Here is a 27,623-nt window from a genome sequence, read left to right on the forward strand (position 1 = left end):
TGGGGAAGGGGGATGAGGAAGTGGGCAGGCTGGGGAAAAATTCTAAGGCAAAGGAAAAGCTTGTGCAAAGGCCCTGAGGATGGAAGCAGCTTGGCCAGTTTGCAGCACAGAAAGACCAGCATGGCTGGAAAGAGGAAGGGGAAAAGAGTTGGTTGCAATAGGTGGAGAGGTAGGAGAGACTAGTGGTGCAGATCCACAGAGGCCATGCGAGGGATTTTACTCTAAGGACATTGGGAAGGCACTAGAGAGTTTTGAGCAAGGAGTAACATAGTCAAAATTAACATTTAATTCATGTTAAATGAATGAATGTGTTCATGTTAGCTAATGAGTGGAGAATGAATTGAGAGGGGGACAAGAATTGATCATCTAGGGGTGACTAAAAGGATACTGCAAATGAAATGATAAAACAGTTCACTTGGACTAGAGTGATGGGAAAAGGAGAAAAAGTGAATGGATTCTCAAGAATTTTAGGAGGTAAAACAAATTTCCTAAGGTGTAGAATTGGATATGGGAGAATGAAGGAAAGGGATATAGATGTCACAGAAAGATTACTTCATTTCTAACTTTAAAAGCAACTGAGTGAATAGTATAGTCAGTTACTGAGATGGGGAGCCTTAGGGAAGATGATGTTGGTAGAAAGCTCATGAGCATACTTCCTAATATATAAAATCTCCCTGAAAGGGGTCCTGTGAGAAGTAAATGACATTTTTTGTGCCTATGTTATTAAATAAGTAGAAGCCATTATTATATGCTTAAAAATCTCTCCTTTGACCCCAGATCTTAGAAAAAAGAGCACTTTCTGTGCAAGGGCCCTTTTCATGAGAAAGCACGTTGGTTTCTCAAATGTCAATAACCAAACTTAATGTGCTAATTAGATAGGTAATTAGAAAAAAAATCTCAAAAAACATAACATCTTCACAGGAAGATCCCAGAATCACATAGATAATGTTTCTTGTATAACATATAAGTCTTCATTTCCCTTAGAAAACCTCCTTGAATGTAATCTTGTTTATCATGGATCATTCAAGTCATATAGCTGGGTAAGACATTCCAAACAAAATGGTATTTATCTTTTTTACCCCATGGTAGGGGCTGAGGAGGCAAGAGAGCAATCTGACATCAGTAACTTTTTAACATCCCCAATATATGTATAAAGAAGGAATTACAGTTGAGTTTCTACATTTGAAATACTTTAATATGTCACTCCTACTCTGGCAGGGTCTACCAGCTTTGTTCTGACACCACCTGCCAGGCAACTCTCCAGCACCTCATGAGTCTTTTGCGGTATCCAGTCTTCCCCAAACCCATACCACCAACTGCTGAGAGCCCAGCCAACACCTTGAGAAACACTTTGAATTAATATGAAGCTCCAGGGGCCTTCATGAAGCATTTTAAATATGCCCATTCCTGATACTACAGATACTCAACCACAAATGTGGGCAAAGGCATATATACTGCAATGTTTGTGAGAAAAAAAAAAAACAAAACTGGTAACAATCCAAATGTCCATCACCAGGGACTGTTCAAATAAACCACGGTACAACCATACGAAGACATATTATGCAGTCTGTAAAGGACTTCAAGATGGTGAAATAGTTAAATGAGAAAAACAAAGTATAGAAGATATAGTATGGTTCTATTTGTATTAAAAAAATAAGGGGGGAAGATATGCACACTTTTTGTATACAGAATTTTGAGAAACAATCAGGAAACTGGTAATGATGTTTGTCTCTGTAGAGGGAGTAGAGAGGACTTGGGAACCTATAATGGGAAGGTAATTCGCTTTTCATTGTTCACCACTCTAAAATTTAACATTTTATTATCCATGTATATATAATTTTTAAAATTATTTTTAAAATATGTAAATGAAACTTTTTTTTAAACTCCCATTCCTAGAATTCACTTCTCATTTGTATGTAGAAAACCACAGGAGAATATATCTCCCACCCTAGCAAACAAAGGCTAGATTAGCTAGAAAATCAAAAATATTTTTAACTCATCAGAAAGCTAAGGACATAAAGAAACCCTAAGTGAACTAACCTCCAGAAAATGCTAAGTCCTTCATAGGAGAGAAGAGATACATGGCTGCTCATATTCCTGGCTGAACTATGCTAAGAAGAGAAATCCACCATAGGGGAATAAAGAGAAGCCAGTTGAAATTTAACAAAACTGTCAGCCTCATGGAGGCTGGCATGACATTAGAATCTAGAGGACCCAAATCCACAGAGAAAACCTGCACCCACCCACCAATCTTACCTCTTGGATCTTAAAAAAGTACAGGTAGGTAGTAACCAAAAGTGGGAAGGGGGTGTGTATAATAGAAAAGTTGAGACAGATTACTCCTTCCCTTGAGGTAAGTGGAGACTTTCCCAAGTGCAAGATAACCTTAAAATGAGGAGGCAAAGCAGGAATGCTGAGAAATCCACCACAGATACTCTTGAAGGCTGAGAGTGAGGCAGGAGGGCTGAGAGACCCATCCCCCAGGCATTGTGGGCATTCTTCCTGAAAAGACTAAGGGTAGGGCACACACAAAAGCTGAGAGAAATACCTCTCTACCCCCCTATCCCAGTGCCCAAGAAAATCTGGCAGCTAGGCTGGTTTGTCCACATTTTCCACTAGAAGAGATCTCCTACATTTCCAAAAGCTGACACCTTAGCTACGAAGCAAAGTCAGGGTGAACTGAATCAAACTAAGGCTGCAATAGTGCCCAGATCTAGGTCAAATATACATCAGATTGACTGAGCCATTACTCAAATGGCTGAAAGAAAAATGGGCATGCCCCAATTTGAAGTAATACTTCAGTCTCTCCTGTTTTTTATACAAAACGTCCAGCATACAATCAAATATACAAGACATGTGCAAAAGCAAGAAAATAAGATCCATGGTCACAGAGGAAAGGTTCAAGAGAAGCAGAATGAGAAATGACCCAGATGTTGAATTATCAGTGGGATCTTTAAAATAACTCTGGCTGAAAGTAAAATGCTTAAAAATCTAGTGGAGGCTAAAATATTACAATCAATAGATAGGGTTTTTGAAATAACTATGATGAAAATGCTTTAAAAACTCTAGTGGAAAATGTGGACAACATACATGAAAAATGGAAAATTTAAGCAGAAACATAATAACTATACAAACATAATGAAATGCTAGAAATAAAAAATACAGTAGCAGAAAGATTTCATCAGATAGGTTTAAGAGAAAAGCATCAGGGTACTTGACGACAGCTAAGTGTCAAGTATTCAAACTAAAAACAAAAAGAGAAATGAATGAGGGAAAATCATCTGAGATCCGTAGGATAATGTCAAATCATCTAATATAGGTGTAATTGGAGTCTCAGAAGGAGAGGCAAGGCGGGAGAGTATGGAACAGAAGAAATATTTGAAGAGATAATAGCCAAGAAATACCCAATATTAATGAAAGACAGCAACACAGATACAAGAGGTTCAGTAAACTCCATACAAAGAAAAACATACCTAGACATATCATAGTCGATCTGCTGAAAACCAAAGATAAAGAGCAGATGTAACCATGGGGGGGAATCACATTATGGACAGGGAGACACATAAAAATGATGGATGATTTCTTACCAGAAGCAAATGAGACCTGAGGACAAATAAATGACTTTAAAATACTAAAAGGATAAAAGGTCAACATAGAATTTAATATTCAACTAAAATACCCCTGAAAAATAAAGATATTCTCTGACAGATAAAAGCTGAGAGAATTCATCTTTAGAAAAACTGCAATAGAACAAATGTTAAAAAGAAAGTTCTTCAGATTAAAGGGAATTTGTAACACATGGAACCCTAGACTTGCTGGAAAACATGAACAGAAATAATAATGAAGTATTGTGGGAAATGAAGTATTCTGTGGGAAACAGAATAGAGAGCCTAGAAATAACTACACACACATATGGTCAGTTGATTTTCAACCAAGATGCCAAGTGAATCTAATGGGTGAAGGAAAATCTTTTTAAACAAATGTTGCTGGAACAACTGGGTATCTATGTTGAAATAAACCTTGTTCTGTACAAATAATTAATTGGAGATGGATCATATACTTAAATGTAAAACTCCAAACCATAGATTTAAAACCTAAAACCAGTGAGATGGATAATAGATAGCCATAAAACCCCAAACCATAAAACTTCTAGAAGAAAATACATTCTTTGTGAGCTTGGGGGTCATAAAATCATAAAAGAAAAACTTGATAAGGTGGACTTTATCAAAATAAAAATTTCTGTTCATCAAAAGATCCCAGTAAGAAAGTGAACAAACCATAGTCTACAAAAAAAAAAAATCACAGCACATATACACATCAAAGGACTTGTATCCAGAATTCACAGAATAACCACAATAAAAAGACAATTCAATTTTAAAATGGGAAAAGACATGAAAGACATTTCATGAAAGATATACAAATATAAAACAAGCATATGAAAAGTGCTCAACATCACTAATCATCAGGGAAATGTAATGTAAATTAAAATCATAGAGTTATTTCATACCCACTAAAATGGCTAATATAAAAAACACTGATAATATGAAGGAACTGAAACTCCCATACATCACTGATAAGAGTACAAAATGATAAATCACTTCAGAAAACAGGAAGGCAGTTTCTCAAAAAGTTATGACTCAGCAATTTTCTACTCTTAGGTATTTATCCAAGAGAAATGAAAACATGTACCCACAAAACAAAAAAATATAACTTAAGAATATATATATAATATCCTTATTCATAATTGCCCCAAATGAAACAACCTAAAAGTCCATCAATAGGAGAATGAATAAACAAATTGTGGTATATTTATAGAATGAAATGCTACTCAGCAATAAAGAATAATTTATCAATACATACAACAATAGGCATGAGTCTTTAAAGCGTTATAAATTAAAGAAGCCAGATGTAAGAGTACATATTATATGATTCAGTTATATAAACTCCAAAAGCAGGCAAAATAAATCTTCAGTGAGAAAAATCGGCAAATGATCATTGGAGTAGGGAGGGGAGCAGGGATGATTTGAAAGATGCACAAGGGAACTTTCTGGGTTAATGGTAACTATATCTTCTTTTGGGTGGTTATCTCACAGAGGTATACAATCACTGAAACATCAATCTGAACACTTAACATGTGTGCATTTTATAATACATTGATTTCTATATATCAACTTAAAATAAAGGTGAGTTGAGGATACCTACTCCAGGAGCATCTGTCCCCGACCCTTTACTGAACTGTCTGATTTGTTCTCCTCAGTATGATCTTTGGGCTCTAATCTGTTCAGGGCTAGGCCCTTGATTATAGAATTTATCTTAAAGGGCATACAATCCAGTGCCCCTAAGAAGTAGCATTTAGAATCTGTGAAGCAATTCTGTGGAACCAACAGTTCACTTCCATTGGTTAGTGAGCAACCATTTGACCATTGTAAGGCACTGACTTATACTAATGTGATTTTAACATGAATCGATGGTATTAATACTTAACTGACCCTATTGCAAGGTAGTCAAAACAATGGAGTAAAAATTAATTCTTCAAAGGTATGGAGAACACTATTATTCTTCATAAAAACCATCCTCTGGTATTTGCTGCCATGACATTTACAATGCTCTAAACCAGTCACAGGATTTTGGATACAAATTTATTTCCTATCCAAAGTAGGTGGACCCTCAGATCATGCTTCCTCCTTTGTTAGAAAACACTATAGTATTTGCTCTAGTTATGTAGAAATGAACCACAAGTCAGGGTCATACGGTAGGAATTTATTAACAAACCAACAACTTTGTTCATACCAGGAAGACCAGCAATTAGGTTATAAATAACTTGAGAGCAGGTGCAAGAACTTACAATTCTAGAGCATTCTATTAGAATGTCTACTGCCTAAGTAGACCCATAAGAGATGCTCCATGAATTCTGGTTATCATTTTACACGGCACTCCCTTTGAGAAAATGATGTGACCTGCAGAGGTGGGAGTACACACAGGGAGTCTCCCTGTGAGAGGAAGGTGGGAAATTCAATAAGTAGTGATGTTTTTGGATAGGGTCCCTCAGAAAACTCAGGACAGTGTGTTTGCTCACTCCTTAGGAATTCCAACTTGGCCAACTGATTCCAGAGAACCAGATCCTCACTGCAAAAGCCCTGATTCACAATTCTAAGAAACTGTCATTTAACATACACTGAAGTGGTTTCTAGGGCACTGCTTTGTTGTTACCCACACAGAAACCAATTTTAACCATCAGAAGGAAATCTAAAATCTAGAGAAGCAAGTTTTCATCCTAGACAGCTTTCTGGAGAATTATCTATCTACAATAGAGAATTCATTTCTATAATCACCTTCCGAATTCTCACTCTGAAAGAAACTTGAATACTCCGTGGCAAAAAGGAGGCAGCTTGAAAATTAAAAACCAAACTTTTATATAGGTGGAGTAGTGAGGAGGGATATACAGGTGCTAAATAAAACACCAAATCAGGAAATGTTATTTTGTGCACAGGAAGCCATATCATCAGCTCAATATCAGCAAGATTGCCTCCTGGAAAGGGTTTGGAAATATGAGACTTGCTTTTTTAAACTCTCATTAAAATGCCAGGGTGGCTCTGAAATGTGAGGGAGAAGAAAAAGGCATACTTTGGGTCCTTCTTAGTAGAATATCTGAGGTTAACAACAAAAAGACATGTTTTGAACAGAGAGGAGCCAAAACTAAGAATTAGTCATTGAGTCTCCTGAGGTTGGAAATCCCCTAACTAGTCTATGTAATTTTAGCAGATACTTTTGGCAAGGTTGTTTGAGAAGCAGCTATAGTAGTGAAAAGAATTTAGTGTAGTGGTCAAAATGTGCCTGCAGATCTGCCATTAACTGGCTGGGTGACCTTGGGCAACCCACTGAGTCTCTATGTAGAATCAGGATTAAATGCTTCAGACAAACAGACCCCTTTGTTCACTGCTGTACCTCCAGTGCCTAGAACAGTGCCCAACACCGTGGGTGCTGACAGAAGGAACTCAGGCTTGAATCTTCATTCTGCCACTTACAAAAGGATGACCTCAAAGAAATAACCCACCTTCTTTGCACTTTTATTTTCTTATTTATAAAATGGAGATGGCAACTATCTCATATGATGTGCAATTTTAAAAAGATGGCCATGAAGCATTTAGTAAACACTAAATGTTAGCCATAATTATCTATTACATACAAACTCTTTACATTTATTTAAAAAAGAAAACTTTCAGGGCATTTTGGTATTGTCAAGGACACCTGTGATGTACAGCCAGTGAGCCATGATCTCCAAAATCTGCCTCCCAATCCACAGGGGTAACTCCCCAAAGCCACATTTGTACCAATGATCTTGTTCCATGGCTCTGTCTGGTTGTCTACATGTGTCCGGGACAGTTAACATGTAACACCTAGAGCTATGGGGGTGGCTGACAGGAAAAGCAGAAGCCTTTAGAATGATGTGGATGTACAGACTGCAGACAATGCCAGTTTAGGAGTCCAAAATGGCTTTCTAGTTCCTGGATCCGATCTCATTCTGCCTTTGGGAGTCTATGAGACAGCTCTGTATCCTTATTTTTTGCCTAAGTTAGTACTAGTAAGCTCATTATTTGTAACTAGGATTTGTTTTCCCATTAATTTTCTTTGACCCTCACAATATTCCTATAAAAGACAATATAACATGATAGAATGAACACATGGAATTAGACAAGCACAACGCTGCCATAAACTCTGTTAAGCTCGAGTTAATAGTCTATATACCTTTCTTCTCATTTATAAAATAGGATAGCAATGCCTACTGTTTTAGGGCTGCTTAGAAGACACAAATAACATAAGTAAGGCATCTGGCAAGAAGCACTCAACAAATTATAGCTCCTATTAGTATCCCCATTTTACAAAGGGAAAATTATGGCTGAGAAATACTGATATTCTTTCTACTACGCCAACTACACTGGGAATAAAAATAGGAGAATCCACTGTCTTCTAACATACAAGTTCATCAAAAGAATGAAAGTGACAGCAAGAAACTTGTGACTTTCAAGTGCTCTGAATTTAAGTGATTAAATGGAATTGCGCATTGACTTGAAACAGATAGCTTAACCACTCAACAATTTGCTCAGACTCTACACTAATTTACTTCCAGATAGGGTTCTCTCCCTGGATAAGAAAATATATTGCCAGTTGACGTGAATATTCTACTGAGCTTGTCAGTTCTACAGTTCTTTTGGTTTTGTGAATTTTATTTTCTCCAAGGTGGACCACTTACCAAAAAAACAACAAAAAAACAAATTGGGTGCTTCACACTATACCCGAGGAGGCACCATTCCACAAAACCCATTCAGCTAGGGCCTACAGTGTGCCCCTTTCCTGAGCTTGTAAATTCACCCCACGTCCTACTGTCCCTTATGACTAGAGTGCTCAACTACATTCCTCTTTGAAACTATGTAAGTATCTAGAACCTTGCCTACAGGTCTCAGACTGCACTGCACACTCATCAGGGTTGGGGATGGGGATAAGACTTTAAAAATTATTGATGTTCAGGACACAACCCAAAGCAATTAAATCATAATTCCTATGGGGTGGAACTCAAGCATAGTGTTTTTTGGTTTGTACTTTTGAAGTTTCTCAGTGATTTCAATGTGTAAAATGGACATTAAATTGGAACACAAGTTGGAAAATGACAAGGCCCATGTGCAGTTCTTTGATTCACATTTAAGAATATTTTAAATTAATGACCAACGTTTCAAAATTGAGAGAATTCACGTAAAGTGTATTTCACAGGCTCCTCTGAGAGCCCACTTAGCCCAGGGTAGTCTATTAAAATATTTACCTAGTTCTTGTAGCCATCTGAGTTTGAGACTCTTGGTATTACTTGAAACCCCTGGATTACTGTGGTAGTAAAGTTGTGCTTTTGGCATTGTTAGAGCTGCTAGCTATCAATGTGTGACTGATTTATACACTAATTGGCTCCTACTCTGAAAATGGTCCTAAACAAGCATATCTATAGTTTAATCGTAGTCTGAAAACTGCTTTTCAAAAGAATCTCATATTATTTTCCCCAGCCTAAATGCTATTGCTTAGAGAAACATCAACCACAGTTGCCTCCACTCCTGCAGTAGGCAGTATTTGATTACTTCCAGTTGAGCATTTCCGAGTCAGCTATTTCATCTTGGGTAATTAAGTGGAGAAACAAATTCCTTAAAATGAACCAGAAATACACCAACTTTATCCCCAAAGAAATCTGAAAAAATGAGGGGTTCACACTTTTTCCTGTTTCTGAAGGAGCCAAGATTTCCCCCTAATGCTCACTACTTATCTTCTGAAAGTCCCATAGGCCATCCAGTTCCAAGAAAAAATGCTGAGAAACAAAGGGAAATGAGCTATTCTGTGCATTTTCAGTTACAAAACAACTTCTGTAACAAGTTCCAATAGACTATCCTAAATTCTTCACATTGGAAATTCATTTGAAATAACTAGACCTGCAACTGCAAATTACTTGGCCCCTGTTTATCAAATCAAATGACGCTGAACTGTTTACTGTCAACTATCACGCAGTCTTCTCATGATGCCTGTCCTAATCACCAAGATGGGAAGAGCTATTCTTCTATCCATGGCTGATTTATTTGATGAGGCAAAACACAGAGCCACATTAGTTGCAAACTCTGCAATAGCAAATTGAAGATCAGAGATAGTACATAGCATTCCTCTAACAGTAGCAGTGACAGGCATTTATACAGTCTTTGATGTGGTTTAAAAGTACAACACCGTAGATAAGAACCACCTTTCTTGGTATTGAATGCTAGGTCACTCTGAGACCAGAATAAGAAAATATGATACAAAGAGGTAGTATGATGTTCATCAGATAGAAGAAAGCTGGAGTCCCAGATAGGAGAAATTGTGAAATCTTGGGCAAGTTACTTAACCTTGTTGAGCCTTATTTTCTTTTATAAAACAGAGTAATTTCTACCCCACTTGCTTTAGACAATGATACAAGTTAAAGTGCTTTGAAGATACAAGTGATAAATGAACTCTCATAATTACAGATCCAAATAAGACCAAATTAAATTGTCCTAAAATCTGGACTTAGCTAGAATATCAATAACAAAGATCTCAACTTTGGGACCTTCTTTAAGACAACTCTCCCTCCATTCCTATGGGAGATATCAGCTTCTAAAAGTGAGCTAGGTGGAAGTAATGTGAAGGAGTTTTAAGCATGAGAATGACTTTTTAAATATTTTATCTTTATAAGTTGACAAAGATCTACTGAGCATTTAATATCACTGTTACAACATGAATAGCAATCTAAATTCAATGTTCAAGACACAGAAATTGGAAGTCAGAAATGCTCTGAAGGCTTCATTAACCAAGATAATTGTTGGGGATAGTCTCATTCACAGTTCCCTGAAAAGAAACTGAACCAAACCTTGACATTTCATGTTAAGTAGGAACAGTGAATAAGGCACATAATACAGGTGACTGTTAGGCCACCGTCTTTTTTTAACTATAAAAATAAACATAAGTAACTAATGGAATAACAAAATAAAAGTTTATTTTATTAGAATTAGGAATGTTCTTTCCCTCTGGGCAACCTGAACAGTCCAGTTACAATGAAAATCTAAGAACAGTTATTTCCACAGCACAGGGTGCTCTAATGCACAAAATTACAGGGTTAGGAGCATTTAATCAATTTACCGATCTGATTGTCTCACCAACCCGCCCCCTCCCATCCCCCAAGTGCTCTATACTGGGATTTGTAGCTAAAAGATTTTGTTACATCAAGTCCTTTTCTCTCTTATACTAAATTTCAGTTCCTAATCATGGTTGATCCACATTTTACACTGCAGATTCAACCATTTCAAATCAAGTCAGTCAGTCTTGGATCTGTTATACTTGTGTGTATGTATACACCTGTGTACTTAATATATTTATTTAAACACACATAAAACACATACAATCTGGGTCGCAGCAGATTACACAGAATTTAGAGTCTGATGATATTATATACTACTCAGTTTTACCACTGTGGTTTGTATCCTGCGCTTTGGATCGACATTTTATTGTAAATCATTTAATGTCCATCTACTGCTCAATGAATTGTTCAAATGAAGCATGCACTTTTCAGAAGACCTCAAGAAGACAGGGAGACCCTGGTGCTGACCATGAATAGAGCCCTCTGACAGAAAGACTTAGGTAGGTGAAACAGGGAAGCTGTCATACAATATGGCTTGCCTATCCCAGCTGGGGTCACTGAAGTTACTAACAATGAAAGCAATTAACTCAGGGAATTCTGTCAAATATGGAGACAGCTGTTAGAAGCTTGGAAGTGGAAAATGCCAATTCATCTTGATCCATACAAATTAGGGAATGCACCCACAATTGCTATACCCTCAGGTAACATGCCAACACTGAAACTAGAAAGCAGCTCTAAAAAGCACTGTTCCTCTATGGGTGGGGGCTGATATTATGAAGTGCACACATTGTTTTTGGATACTTGTTGTAAGGGGAGCATGTAAAAAGGATTTATGACACTCAAACTTAGATACTGCAGTTAACTGGTAAGGTTTTTTAAAAACACCACACATACACAAAACATTTTACTGGAACCACATATATCTAGATAGCAACTCTGGCTGCTTTTCAAAGTTACCAGGGAAAGGAACTTATTCAAGCTTTCTTTAAAAAAAAAAAAAAAAATCCTTAGTTTTGATAAATGTCTTTTAAGATTGATGCAGTCATTTAAAATAAAGTCAAATGGTTGACAGGGAAAGGGGAGAAGAGAATATGGAAGCAGACACTGAGTTCAGATTTGCACCTAAGGTGGCAAGAGAAGGGAGGATAAAAGGTACAGGTAAAGTTGATCCTAAAGCAACAAGTGGTTTAAGGAAGCAGCATAATATATTCAGCAAACATTCACTGATTTTTGATGGGAAAAGAATAGTTGCAAGTACATCTCATGTAACAACCTTTTCTAAAAGGAAAAGTAGGGTTGATTTAGCAAAGCCTAACTTAGGCAAAAGGCCAGAGGAAAGTGAACCTACTTCCCAATGATGTAATAAGATGTACAATGCAAGAGCAGACAAAGCTGCCTCACAAACGGTAAACACTCCCTAGGCGCAAGACATTTAGAGGAAGACAAAGAGGTCCTTCAGCCACAAGTGGTATTTAGTATTAAGACCTCAATCTAGTTGCCTAGTTCACTCTGTACTCCTGTATAAAACTGACAGATTTAGGGATGCTAATCTGTTGAAAAATACCACAGCAAGAATGGCCTAAACAGATACATAGTTAATAAAACCACCACCACCCTTTACTTTTAACATAGCTCTTAGTAGAAATTTCATAAAAATGGACATCACAGCTAAAACACATTATTAATTCTCCTATTTGCTGACAATAGAAAAGAAGCAAACAGTGGTTTCTATTTAAATGCACTAGATGGGAATATCAAGTTCTAGGGTGTTTGCCTTCAAACTGAACCCACAGCAACACACATAAGCAATTTCAGTATCTGCCATTTTTAATTCACAATCTGAAACTAAGTGAATGGCTATTTATTTATATTTAAAGGAAAAACATTCTATCTGACACCCTAACGTAAAGAAGGGTGAGAGAAGAGCCATAACTAAAATCTTAAAAGGCTCAAAGCAGCAATTAAGGGGAAAATTTTTTGAAATGTTTCCTCTGGATGTGGCAGGAAGCCTTCAGCTATATGACACGGGCACACAAAGGCTTACGGAGATGCATGAGGCCGTGGAGAGGGATGAGGTTGGGGACTGGGTGATTCTTGAATTGCAGCAGCAAAGCTCCCTGTTGCAGCCCTTATCAGGCCATGGCATTCAGTCAGAACTTGACTTCTCTATACCCAACCAGGAGCTGGGAATTCAGGGCATGAGGCCCACGGCCAGCAACAAACACATCAAACCAGAGAGGGCAAAGTAATCTCAGGAAAGGGAAATCAAAGAGCTCTAGATAGGTCTTCCAGAGGTGCTAAACCAACACACCTTTTAGCCCAACCCTCAACCCTGGAAAGATAAAGCAAACTGAAAGAAAATGCACAGCAAAAGACATAATCTTGAAGATTTTTAAAGAATAAATATTTTTTGTAATTAAACATTATGCAAACACGTGCCACGCTTGCTTTGTCCATGCATATGCGCTATATACAATTTTGAAAAATACTGTGTTGTCCTCTTGTTTTAAAAGTCATATACAAAGTTTTTTTGTTTTTTTGTTTGTTTGTTTGTTTAATCCCTCTTTCTGCCTACCCTCTTCCCCGCCCCAAGAATTTTCTTTACAAGGAACTAATCATCATTCACTCATGACCTTGGGGTATGAGAGAGAGACAGTCTGCGTGTTTGGGTGTATCTGTATGTGCATGGGAGGAAGGGGAAGAGGTCCTTTACCAAAGTACAACAAAATGGCTGGTTTGGACATGAAAAGCAGTGTCAAGGAGCTATTTTAAATTTTAACTGTACTACACTCAGGAAAAAGAAAATGAAAAAAAGGAGTCAGCTTTGAGAATGAAGCTACGTTACAAGTTAAAGTTGGAGGGCTTTTAGTGTGTCTGTCACACTTTTGTTGGCGGCCTAGAATACTGTTGTACAATGGTTTATCTACCTTTTTTTATTACAATATAATTTACTTAAACTTTCCATTAACAAAACAGAATTCTGGTACTATAGACCAGCGGTGTCAGAATAGGCTTAGTGCCTCCTTGCTTGTATTTGTTTTGTTTTGTTTGTTTTAATTGCATGAGCACTCTAGATGGTAAAGTTTTCAGAGTTCATTTTATGCAGGGCCATTCTCAGTCCTCAATGTACTCCCACAGATCTTTTTCATAGCCTTCATGCACATGCTGTAACAAAACCCTTCGTCGACTCTCACAGTATCTGTAATCAAAGAGAAAAAAAAAAAAAACCCATTGTCAGCCTCCAATAATTAAAAAAAGAGGCATTTACTTATTTTTTAAGGTTCCCTACAGTTTATCCAGACTTAGAACCAAGCACCTGTTTTCTGTTGTTGTTTGTTTGTTTTTTGGCTATTCTGCATGTCTTGTGGGATTTAGTTCCCCGACCAGGGATTGAACCCAGGCCCTCAGCAGTGAGAGCTGGGAGTCCTAACTACTGGACCACCAGGGAATTCCCCCAAGCACCTGTTTTTGTTTTTAAGAGGCACATTTTCAGGTCTAGATGTAAAGACATGACTATTTCTCATTTTAAAAAGGTATTTTTTGAAGTTCCCAGTTTTGGGAAATTAATTCTAGAGCAATAAAATAAAGGCCTTAGAAATCATCTGACTCAATCTTGTCATTCTACAGGTAAGTAAACAGTTTTAGGAAGAAGTAGTTTCAGGGGTTATTTATTCACACCTGTAAAATCTTAAAGTACTAGTGGCAGCTATAGCTGGCTAAGGGAAGTGAAAATATTACTTAGGACTAAATCTCCAAGTCTTCCAAATTCCCAAAGGTTTCTACTACTATTAAAAAGATATTAGTATTTGCCAGAAAACAACTGTGGGAGAGAGAGCTCGATGTTGAGAAAGCAAACATTCTGTACCTTTCACTTAAGTGGTAACATACCTTAAAGTATCATCTATCTCTAGGACAAAGTAAATCTCTCCTTAGAAAAAACAAATCTTAGAAAAACTCTTTTAAAAGTTTGGGTAGCTCACTTGTCAACAGCCATGATCCACAGGATCCCTAGGCTAGGGCCAGCATCCTAATCTCACCCCTCATCCTAATAGCCACTTGCCCTTTTGGGGCGCCTTCCTCCTGTCAGGGCAGCAACTACATAGATAAAACTTCATGGAAGAAGCAGAATCAGCCAGTGGGATAAACGGCTGATTTCCTCCCTATGCTTGACTAGCACTATCTGGAATCTGTTGCCCAAAGGACAGAAGCAATCTGTGAGAAACATGGCAGCAGCTCAGTTATTGAATATGCTAAACCCAAGTTTCACCATCATCTAACTTCACCACTAAGGCATACCAGACCACCGGTGGCAGACATTTTTGTTCAACAACTACTGGAGAAAACCTTACCTGTACTTATCTTGTACTTTCTGCTTTATATCCTGCAGAGAGTCTTGGGAAATATCTCGTTCAAGGTAGCCCGAGAGCACCTCTGTGGCATTCTCTAGATCTGCTTGGTTATTCTGTAAGAGGAAGAAGAATATATAGTAAATTTTGCCTTCAAAAGAAAGCTAAAAGATAAACCATCTTAGCTGCTTCCTTGATAGACTGTGGCTCAACACCAATTTTGTAATTTTCACAGGTGGTTTAACTGCACCTGTAAAGCCCTTCATCACTTTCACCCCTAACAACTTGTTTTTTCTTTTCCAGGACAATTTTTTAAATATTAAAAGAACTAAAGATTTATCCATTACCTCTGGAAGAATATTAATGACAATCTGAAAGGACATAAGAAAAAGTTTTTGGAATCTTCCAGTTCTGAAAACTGCTATTGGCTAAAGCTTGAGGAAAAATTAGAAACCTATTATTCTTTATATCTAGCTAGATATCTACTTCTTATAAGAGAATACTGTATGGAAGATTAAAATTTTGTTATCCTTTACTACTATAGCTAGTTCTATATATTTACCGATATAAATTCCCATCTGCTAGTCACTGTTATTACCCAGCCATCTATCAACATCAATGTTGCATGCATCAATTTTAAATGAGCATCTCTACTTGAAAAACCTCTACTGCTAAAAGGCCCCCTTTTAGTCATTACTTCTCCACAAAAGGCAAGCACCGTATTAACTTCTAATACCATGTATTAGTTTTGCCTGAATAAAGACTTTTGAAAGAACTTATGACGTGCCAGGTGTTACATAAGCATTATACATGGATTGTCTCACTTAAACCTCTTAACATTTATAGAAAACTTATCCCCATGCTAAAATAGAGATATAGACGAGGTTAAGTAATTTGCTTCAAGTCAACAGAGCTAAAAAGTGATGAAGTCAAGATTCAAATTCAGGGCTAATTCCAGAGCCTGCACACTAAATCGCTAGCTGGCTAAACCACATCAATTTGAACGTAGTTTACAGCAAGAAATCTAAATTTCTTGTATCTTCCTAATAAACACAAAACTTTTCTTTTTTAATTTTTTACATTTTTATTCATTTTATTTATCTTTGGCTGCGTTGGGTCTTCGTTGCTGCGCGGGGGCTTTCTCCAGTTGCGGCGAGCGGGGGCCACTCCTCGCCACGGTGCGCAGGCTCCTCATTGCAGTGGCCTCTCTGGTTGCGGAGCACGGGTTCTAGGCCCGCGGGCTTCAGCAGTTGTGGCGCACGGGCTCAGTAGTTGTGGCTCACGGGCTCTAGAGTGCAGGCTCAGTAGTTGTGGCACACGGGCCCAGTTGCTCCGTGGCATGTGGGATCCTCCCAGACCAGGGATCAAACCCGTGTCCCCTGCACTGGCAGGCAGATTCCTATCCACTGCGCCACCAGGGAAGCCCTTAACACTAAACTTTTAATCCACATTTTTGGGCAGAGAGTAAGCTTTAAAACTCTATATATCTTATCTATGAAAGGCAAGTAGTCCTATGACACACAGGTGGGTTTTTTCCCCACTCAGTAACTATTCCTACCTCAAAGATAATGGACTGGTTATTCTTTTTGAGGTAGAAAGCGAAGACATAAGTGTACATGAGTGTGGCACGACACTGGCAGAGGACATCAACTGCTTTCTTCAGGAACTGCACCTCAATCCAGGACATGTTGTGCTGTTGCATCTCTTCCATTTTCTGCTTCACCTGAGCATATAGTTTGTGCTCAAAGCGTAGACTCTGCATGTGGTTCATATAGCGATTACAGTAGAACAGGTACCTCTGAAGGGCTGCCCTAGATCGCTGTCCCATTAAGAAAAATTAAGGTCACATAATTATAACAAATGTATTATATATACACAAAAGCTGATATCATATTTACTGATGAAACGGTATAGGAATTTAGGCTAAAATCGGGAACAAAGAGACATCTACTGCTACCTTTGTTATTTAATATTTTTTGAATGTCCTATAGCTGTACTTTCCAATACAGCAGCCACTAGTCACAGGTGGCTATTAAAGTAAAACAATCAGATCCTCAGTGTTCAACAGCCATATCGCAGTCAGTGCCTACCACATTAGATAGTGGTAATAAAGAATATTTCCATCATTACAGAATGTTCTACTGGATAGCTCTGTTCTGCGGTATGTAATAAGGTACATCAATATTTTAAAGTAGAAAACAAAAGAGAGGCAACCAGACATCATATAACACCTAATATAATGCAACAGAAACTATACAGTACCACCGGTTAAGTGTTCTGTGTTCTTTCCACACCCCTCCCCAAATCGAGTCTGAATTCAATTATCTAGAATTAACCACCAGTTTCAGGAAATTCAGGGATAGAAGAACCTATTAAATAAAACCAGGGAGTTGCAATCAGCAAATCCAGAATGTGTTAAATTCTACAAGAAAAATGACTTAGTTTCCTCAACAAACAAATGGCAAGGGAAGAAAAAAAATCCCCCCAAAAAACAAAAAAAATGAAAGGACCTATAGATTAGAGGATCACATCCAACTTGTGCACCTGTATGGATCCTGATTTAAACCAACTGTAAAAGAAAGTTTATGAGATAAATGGGGACATTTGAACACTGGATAGTTGATGATATTAACAAAGTACTGTTTTAAGTATATAATATAATTATAAAATAATATATAATAAATATATACAAACATAATTATGGTACTACAGTTTTATGAAGAGTCTTTTAAAGTACATGAAGTATTACAAAAAAAAATATATATATATATATAAAAAATATCAGGTCTAAAATACCTTTAAATCCCTTTAAAATTCAACATAAAAGAAAACCCACACCAACACTGCAAATAAGACCCATTTTTAATCAAATGTCAGAATCTGGATTGAGAAATGCAATCAGTATCCTAAAAACACTTTGGAAAAACAAACAAAACAACAACCTGACTGCTTAGAACAGGGGTAGTAGGCAAACTCTGGCCTGTGAGTGAAATCCAGCTGCTGCCTATTTTTTGTAAACAAAGTTAACTTGGAACACTGCCATGCCCACTCTTAAGTCTATGGCTGAGTCAGCATTTCAAGAGCAGGGACAGAATTGAGTAATTGTAACAGAGACTATATAGTCTGCAAAGTTGAAAATATTTACTATCTGGCAACTCACAGGTCTAGTAGATAAGAAAATTCAGGGAATTCCCTGGTTGGGGAACTAAGATTCCAAAAGCCTTGAGGCCCAGCTGGCCAAAAAAAAAAAAAAAAAAAAGTAATCTTGTTATCTCTAGCACCTAATATGAAAAGAAAGAAAGTCTAGTAGATAAGAAAATTCAGGGAATTCTCTGGCGGTCCAGTGATAAGGACTCTCACTGCCAGGGGCCTGGGTTTGATCCCTGGTTAGGAAACTAAGATCCTGCAAGCTGCACGGTGCAGCCAAAAAAATAAATAAAAATTAAAATTAAAAAAAGAAAGAAAAGAAAATTCAAATGTCCACCCCTGTCATAACTGTGGCATAGTATATTAAGTCAACAACTTTCTACAACACAGGTAACATCCTTCCAAGGCACTCAAAGTACCATCTATGTTCTTTCTGTATTGTGTGCCAACTTTCTAGTACTTTTTAAGAACTACAACTCCCAGAAAACACTAGGCCTGAGTATGGAAGTAGGGGAAGTGAGGAAAGAATATGCTAGATGTGTGCCATGGTGTGCTCCATTCTGGGAGGTATGGCTCCCACTTAAATAAACAAACAAATACAGGCACTCATATGAAATTTTTCCCTGTACACCCACAGGATCAGAAGATTCTAGTTTAGTCCAAAAGAAATGAGCTAGAAAAATAATGCATTCTAGCATCTACAATCTACACATTAGCAGGGCTTAGAAGCTATGCCCAATAATCCACCCTCCCTGTGGACCTCAGAAAGGGATTCTACCAACACCCAAATGCAGACCAGGTAAGGCCAAGGATAACCCATATACTTTTTGTTGTCAGCAAATACCATATTCTGGCTAGATCTAACTAGACTACTCTTCATTCAGGATAAGTAAAAACTAAAAGCCTACCATGGTTATTAGGAAAAATGTAACGCAGCATAAGAGAAAAAGAACAGTTCTCTATGGACTCAAAAAAAATATTATCAAAATTAGAAGAAAATTTTAGGAAAATTTATGGTCTCTTCAGCAGAATTTAAGACAATTGTGACTGCTTAAAACAGAAGCAGAAAGCCATGAGGGCTAAGATTTAAAAACAAACAAACAAACAAACCCAAAACAGAAGGAGATGCAATGACAAACTGAGCTAAATAAAAATGTAACAGTAGAATCGATTCCAAATGGGAGGTAGGAAAAGCATGACTGTCATTGTAGAGGTTTGTATATAAAGATTACATGGGGTGATGTTTCTCAAACTGTAGTCTAAGGATGCTAGACAAACTGGAGTAGGGGTGCCAAATGATCTGGTTTAAACAGACCATGGAATGTTTAAATATTAAAAATCTGATAATAACCTAAAGAAAACACAGACACTCCGGGCCATATGAATGAACTTATGAGAATCAACATTTTCAGGTCTTACATTTGTGAAATGGCTAAAATTGGCATCAAGCAAGATTACTTTAACTGCACCAGAGTTGAGAATAATAAGTGATAAAAGAATATATTAATGATAAATTCTGATCAAATCAAATTTTGATGCACTGTAGGGGTGAATGTGCAATAGGTGAGATATAGAAAACTGGTGGGAGAACAAATTACCACATGGCATTTAGTAGTATGGGTAACCCTAAATTTAAAAAACCTGGTCTGACAACAGTCTATCAACAGTAATTTAATTTCAGCAAATAACTTATCTGTCAAATTAGTTTTAACTTGAGTTCCACTGGTTTTGTGGTCTTCTTGGTTTGGTTGTATAGTTGCTTAAGAGTTTACAGCTGGTTTTATGTTTAAACATAGTTAAGTCGTATTATAATAAATATAATTTAAATCAACATTGGAATTTGTGGAGGTTTTTTTTCCTCCTTTAAAAGGATCACAAATATTGTGAAAGTCTGTAATATGACGGCCTAGGTTATATAAATATATTCCTTTGTATTTATGGTAATTTAAATTATAATAAATTTTAAAGAAGCATTTAAAAAGTGAAACAATAACAAACAGGTTTTGTTTTGGATTGCATCCTGGCAAGGCAAGCCATTTAAAAAGACTTTTGGGAAAAAAAAAAAAAAAAAAAAGACTTTCGGGGGACAACTGGGGAATTTCAACACAGAATGGATGAATGTAAGGAATGATTAAATTCCAGGATTCTACAATTATGACAGAATTATCAGGCTGAAAGGAAATAAAAGTGTTACCGAATCTAATCCACACCTAGGGTTTGAATCCCGTCTACTATAATAGTGGGTTATTTCCCTATCCAGTAAGAGGGAAATCCCTACCTCCTGAGACAGTTCATTCCAAATCAGCTCCCCTAAAATCATTAGAGCTTCCTGATGAACAATGAGATAATTAATTAATTAAAAGAAGTAAGACTGCATATAAATTGCAGCAGTGCCATTTAACAAATACTATTCTTTAGTCTCCTTGCTGGGAAGGGAAAATCTTGATACTGAAGACTACTGAAACCTGAAAGTGTGCTAGATTAATTTTTAAAAATGCAAACAAACTTATAAATAGGAGTACTCCTGATATCCATTTTGCATAAGATCCCCTCTCTACAGGTACACAGATACCCAGTATTTACTGGAATGTCATTTCAACAAATCTTTCAGAACTGAACACTCCAGCTAAATCATTCCCTAATCAACATAAAATGCATATTCCTGTTCAACTGTTTGAAAATAAATGTACTTACCTCCTGTGCATCTCTTGCTGCCTTTGCATCATCCTCATTATAGCGGTTACAGTTGTACCTTAAAGTAAGTGAAGAGGATTCCATAAAGCCATAAATCAATGAAAAGGGAACAAATCACAGAATTTTAGCCTGGATTTAGAGATTACCTAGAACCAATACTCTCTTTTACACAGATAAACTGAGGTGCAAAAAAACAAACACCCCTAGTGTTTGAATCCTTTCCATAATAGTGTGTCAGTTCTCTACTAGTAATAGGCAGTTAGTTCTCCACCTCCTGAGGCAGTCCATTCAAATCAGCTTACCGATTATCATTAGAAAACACTGCTATTCTAGAACTTCCACTTACCAACTGTAGTCTGAACTTCTAATTCAATTTTTGAAGAAAGAGATCACCTCATCTCCTAGGTTGTCTGTTATTTAGCCAAATATTCCCAGTTTTTCCAGAATTACTCACCTTCTTATCTTCACTTGTATACACCAAAGAAAACCAATAGCTGACAGACTGCTATGTGCTTTATATGCTATTACAGTTTACAAGAATCACTGAATCTTCCTAGAGAGGTCAGCTCAGAGTGGAGATGTATAAAACTGGCACTTCCCTTGTTCCTCTGTTTTCTTTTACGGGAACCTACGTTACAGGAGCAGCTGACGTTTACTGAGTGTTAACTACATACCATCCACTTACTAAGGACTTCAACTGTACTATCACATTTAATCCCCTCAAGCACCTTATGAAATATTATCCTCATTGAGCAGATGAAGAGAAGATAAGCAACATATTTAAGGTCAAAAAACAGAGCTTCAGAGATGGAAATTAAACTTATGCCCATCTGCCAACTGAGGCCCATGCTCTTAACTAGTGAGTTCATGTCTTCAGAGTCTTTTAACAGTAATCTTCTTAGAAGAATTTTGAATTTAATGTAAATCTCGTTAACCTGGATTCATTATTCCAGCTTGCCAAGTCCTTCACGATTATAATGGTTTATACATTCAATATCCCTCTTTGATGTTACCCCAAAATGTATACAAGATTCTTATACTAGTTCAAGAAAATCATCAGTACAACTGACCAGAAAAGCAGTATATAGTTGATGTGAATAAAAAAGATGAGGACAAAGCCTTTCAGCAAACCTTTAAAGCATTTCACTAGAAGACACAAACCTATTATCGGTACTCCAAGAAATGGTCATTCAGTTAATCCCAAACCTCCCTGTCTGTATTCACAGCCTAGGCCACAAACCTCTCAGTCCACAGTGAAATACCTTGCTGAAATCTACCAAACATTCCTATATCCATCAACCTAATAATACCATTTGATTCTGGAATTTCACATAAGAGAAAAACTAAGTTATACGGTTCATATGCAGCTTGTGGAATCAGAAATTTTGGAAATTTGGGATTACGTTCTGTCTGCTCCCAATCTCTGGTACCTTTCCATTTTCCGTAAGTACTCAGAAATAACCAACAATGGCTTACTGATCTCATCTTGAAGTTTTTAAAGTAACCCAGACCACAAATCACCTGAGTCAGGAGACTTACTAATTTTCCCCCAGGCTGGGTTATAATCCTCTTTTACCAATAATTACTCTACTCAAGTTAGCCCAAAGACTGCCTCTTCTTGCCCTCTACTGGTCAACTATTAACACTTCTTCTTTCTATCTGACACATCCTTTTATACTTTCCTTTTGATATTTTTCGGTAACTTTTAAGCCTCAACTCATTCTGGGCTTTAATCTGCCAAAAGAATTTTAAGGCCAAGAAAGCAAGCAGGGCCCATCTATACTTCTAACTCAGATGACTGATAGTGCTACTTGGAATGCTTTTTTGAAGATTTCTGAGGCATTTTCAGATTTAAACAAGAAAGCACAGCATGATTTATCTGCAATGTTAAAGACACAGGCAACATTTCTGACACCCCTGGTCCAGGCCATTCTTCATTCTTCTGTATCCATCATTTGTTTTGTACCCTTTCCATTTTTCAATACAGCTCATTGAAAATTTGAGTTGTGATCAGAGATTTCCTTACACACACACAAAGTCTCTTTAATATCTCTTCTTCCCTATTCCCTCTCCCCTTCACTAGGCTTGTTTAAATACATTCGAGTGAATTTAGTTTCCAGGAACACTCTAATCCTCCAGTTTGACTTCCTAAAACCTAGAGTACCTATACCCCAAATACCTCTCCTTGGCTCTAACAGTGGTAAAATCACTTTCTTTCCTTCTATCTAAGCAATTAGTTTTTACCTGGTTCAGAATTAATGTCAGACAAATAATCCCTCTTACTATTCCTCTAATTAATGAATCTAAAAGGAAAGACTTGCCACTGTCTTAAGTTCAGATCCTCCTCACCTTGTCTTGAACTTGCAATTTCTTCCCCTCCCACCCACGCTCTACAAAGCAGTCACAATGTCCAGATAACGTAGGTAAAGCACGTAATACAGAACCTTCTCATCTGAACTACAGATCTAATCTTGTCACTCCCAGTTAAAATCCTTCTGATAATGTCCAAACTACTTTAGGTCCCAGCCTACTTTCTCTTTTCCTATTCCCCACAATTTGAGCAGCCACACACTCAACACCAATAGGAGACAGGCAAGTAACACAAATGAGTGAAACAGGCAATTTGCATACTATAACACCCAGAAATATTTCCACTTTTACCAGAAGATGTGCTAGCTCCCATTTTTCTCATTTTGAGAAAAATGCATCAAGGCATCCTCAATCTAACTTGCATTTTTCCCAAATTGATAAGAAATGTACTTGGAACAAAGGTATGTATTGCTACCAAATGTGACTAGTGCCATCATGATATATGAAAATGCCAATAAGCTTCGGTCTTGGGAAAACAAACTGCAAAGTAAAGGCTCCATCTAAACGGCTACTAATCAATTCCAGGTGATTTCTGCCAAACAGAAATGCAGGCCTGTTCCTATGTTTTCAAAGAGAGGCTAAAAATCTGGATTGCATTGGGCAATTTTTCCAATTTTTAAAGTTGGAACAAATTTTTTGTCTAATGGCGGTGCAGGGTAACTAAAACACAACTGTGGAAGGGGTTTTGCCAAGTCTCTTAGTTTTCAACTATTATCTAGAAAGACATATTAGACAATGCAACTCTTTTCTGGATAAGTCATGTACTTTCACATCATTCTACCATTGTTCTACCATTGTTCATGCGGCTCTTTTTGCCCTGAATGTTATTCCTACCACTTTTTAAACAAATGAACCCTTAGTCCTCCTTGAAGTTCAACTCGACTGTTACATGATCTGTGAGATAAGCCTAATTAATCCCTCTCTCTGGATATCTTGCATATACTTTTAACAATGATCACACACTGTATTCATTTATCTAGCTCCCAAGTTAGATGGTGATTTCCATGAGGTAGAAACCTTATTCATAATATGTGGCAGATATATCACATACTTATGTGAACATGTTCTTCCCTTCATTTCCCCAACCTACCAGGCAGATCCATGTGGTTCCCAAGGGCCAAGACACACCCAGCAAAACTCTGCTTTACAGTTCTGGTTACGACAGACCATGTGATTACAACCGCCATCCTTCTCAATTGTGACATGGCATTTGGGACATTCCTATGAAGAGAAACTATAAAGTTGGTGTCAATGCTACACTGAGGAGAAGCCAGTTTTAGATTTGGTTTATTTTTAAATACCACAGTTACTGTGATTAATACATGTAAAGCACTCAGTGTCAAACAATAAGTACCACTGAAAACGAGTTGTTATTATTACTGGCTATTAAGATGTATAACAACTTAAGGATTTGTTTTAGTGGGGTTGGGAGACAAAAACATTTTAAAATGTTTTAAATTTAAAACATTTTAAGTACTTTTAACCAAACACATAGTAATAATAGTTTTATGGGAGGTTAAACATTTTCTTCATGTAAATATATTCTTCTAGTGTCATCTAGAAATAATCATTGAGTACTTCCTGTATCCCATACACTGTTGAGTACTTCCTGTATCCCATACACTGTTCTCTGTTTTATATGCATTAACTCATAATCTTTATAGTGGCCCTACTCTTATTTCCATTTGTCAGATGAATAAACTAAGAAAATTTTAAAGAAACTAGTCCAAGGTCACACAGGTAGCAAATGGTAGAGTCAGGATACAAACCCAAGCAATTTGGCCTCAGGAATCAGGCAAGCAAGATGCAGGTCAAAAAACAGAGCTTCAGAGATGGAAATTAAACTTATGCCCATCTGCCAACTGAGGCCCATGCTCTTAACTAGTGAGTTCATGTCTTCAGAGTCTTTTAACAGTAATCTTGTAACAGTAATCTTCTTAGAAGAATTTTGAATTTAATGTAAATCTCGTTAACCTCGTTAACCCAACTTTCTTGTGGTCCATTTACAACTGTGCTACAGAGATCACTTTTCTTTTTTCCAAGACCGTATCATTTTCTCGGTTGCTAATGAGCCAAAGTTATTACCCTGCAGGCATGTTTTTTTTTTCTCTTGAAAAATCTAGAAAATTAAACTTACTCATTATTTTTAATAAAACCATAAGATGTAAAGCTTGGATTTTGTTGTACATTTTTGTATCTGACATCTGTTACTCCCATAACGGGGGGAGAGGATCACCCATTATATTACTTGCAATTCAGCTATTGTGAACAGACTACACTACCCATAAACTATAGTAATTCAATAGGTCAATACAGCAATATTTAATTATACATTTTCAATCAAATTTTTGAAGTCACTCACATAAAAAAAATACTACATTTTCCCAAAGAAGCAAATTCCAGGCCTAATATATCTGTTTCATTCTATATTTCTTAGCTATAATTAATTAGTATTAATTTCTTAATATACCAACAATCTGCAAATCCTTTAAAAAAGCTAATAACAAAAATAAGCTTCTGAAATGTCTCAGAAGAAAAACTCCTCAGTTTCATCTCAAAACTGCCAAGTAGATAAATCTGTTATTACAAATTGCCATTCTTGCTTAATAATCTACCTTCTAAACAAACTCAAAACATATTCAAGCCTATACTCCCTATTTTAAACATCTTGGGGATTCAGAGTATTTGGGGATTTTTCTAGATACAGAAAGAGGGCTACAGTTTAATCAAACTACTTAGGGAAAATATAACTGCCCTATTCTAAATACTGGTTTGAAAGCAGATTCTGGGATTTTAATGAACATTTCTGGTGGGGAAATCTTCAATTTTTGAAAAAGAATGCTTGGCTACCAGGAAAATTTTAAAAAATAACAAAAGCAACCACTTCCTGACATTATAGTTAGGTTTTTTTGAGTGCCATAAGGTATGTTTATCATGATGGTTTTAGAGAGCACAGAAATATCAACTTCAAAACTACATTCTTCAAAGATGTGGGCATTTGTTTTATACGACAGGACTCACTGTTTTACTGCTAATGCTTTCTGGGAGATAGAAATGTATACATATATTTTAATCTTTTTGGGTAGAGCAGGGTACTAATGGTATAAAATCATGCGCTGGCCTTCATCATTTAAGCACTCATTCTTATCACTATCCTGAGACTGAGTGATGGAAGAGTGCAAAGCTGTAACTAACTCTGGTCAAACAACTCAATATTCTTTAAAACATCATCTTCATATGTGAAAGACAATAATAAAAATGAATAGCCCATGAATAACCTTATTATCCATCACCCAAGTCACTTCCTATACAAATAGGATGTAAGATTGAATGTTTACACAATTTTCTACTTAGAAATTAGCTGCGTACACAGTTCAGATTCAAATGCTTACTTATTACTTAGTGATAGAAAAGAAGGGTGCTCAAGATTATCTGCATTTGTAAGACATCCATCTAGGGTTAAAGAAGTGGTTCATGGCATAAAGATACTGAATTTTGAAACTAGTATCATGACCAATGTTATTCAAAAAATAAAAACCAAAAAACCAAGGATACTCATATTACCCCAAAGCTTCTATTTCTCAGGATTCAAGTCTCTTAATAAATCATATTTTGGAAGTTTAACATGTTAAAAATGTTAAACTTGTTAAGCCCAATTAAGTTACATAATAATAAGTTACTCGGTTATTCTGACTGAACACTGCCCTAAAGAATGACTCCTTAGAAGTTAAACCCTGGGGATTTTAAAAGGCAGAAATATAGCCTAGTTAAAAAAAAAAAAGCTAGGTGGAAAAAACTCTATAATACATTTGTATACTAAAAGGCAGCCAAGAACAGTATGAAAAGATATTATCAAACCCCAGGGTAGAAAAATTATCAACTACTGCTTTTCTGATAGAAGAAAACTTCTACAGCAGAGTACCGTGCATATTGCACTATAGTAATCAATAAAATAAACTCAAACAGTAAAACAAAGGCAAATTATTAATAGGCAATAATTCTGAAAATAAAAAGTAAACCTTAATCAAGAAAAAGGTAAAACAAGGCCCTTTATTAGGTAAACTTACTACTTTTGCTAATGCTGATACACCTATCCTTATCAGTTTCAATACCAAGAGTTTACTGAAGGAAAATACCAACCTTTGTGTTGGCTGCAATCCAATTAGAGGTTTCACTGTCATCATCACACTTTTTAATCCACTTCTTCAACCACTGTTTGAAAACAGGAACCCTTTTCAGTACAACAGAAGACTCAAGGATAGCAAATTACATCAACACTTAAATACAGTCAAGCTTAAATGTAAAAACCAAAGGGTAAGATTATCACTGGGTTTACTACCTTTTAAACCAAGAAATCCTGTGATTCTCATATCCAGTCCAGGTACACAAAA

At 36.7% G+C, this 27,623-nt stretch overlaps 1 protein-coding gene across 1 annotated transcript in view; it reads right to left on the reverse strand.

The window, feature by feature from the left end:
* Positions 1-11,664: 11,664 nt before the first annotated feature.
* Positions 11,665-27,623, reverse strand: part of ARIH1 (ariadne RBR E3 ubiquitin protein ligase 1) — a 126,948-nt gene continuing 110,989 nt past the window's right edge. The window contains exons 9-14 of the mRNA XM_057542786.1: positions 27,373-27,444; positions 24,323-24,453; positions 20,863-20,920; positions 16,580-16,840; positions 15,025-15,137; positions 11,665-13,874 (exon numbers count right to left, since the gene is read on the reverse strand). Coding sequence (XP_057398769.1) covers positions 13,790-13,874; positions 15,025-15,137; positions 16,580-16,840; positions 20,863-20,920; positions 24,323-24,453; positions 27,373-27,444 — 720 coding nt within the window. The 3' untranslated portion in view covers positions 11,665-13,789. The remainder of the gene's footprint in view (positions 13,875-15,024; positions 15,138-16,579; positions 16,841-20,862; positions 20,921-24,322; positions 24,454-27,372; positions 27,445-27,623) is intronic.

This window comes from Balaenoptera acutorostrata, chromosome 3, assembly GCF_949987535.1.
Source record: "Balaenoptera acutorostrata chromosome 3, mBalAcu1.1, whole genome shotgun sequence".
Taxonomy (NCBI): Eukaryota; Metazoa; Chordata; class Mammalia; order Artiodactyla; family Balaenopteridae; genus Balaenoptera; species Balaenoptera acutorostrata.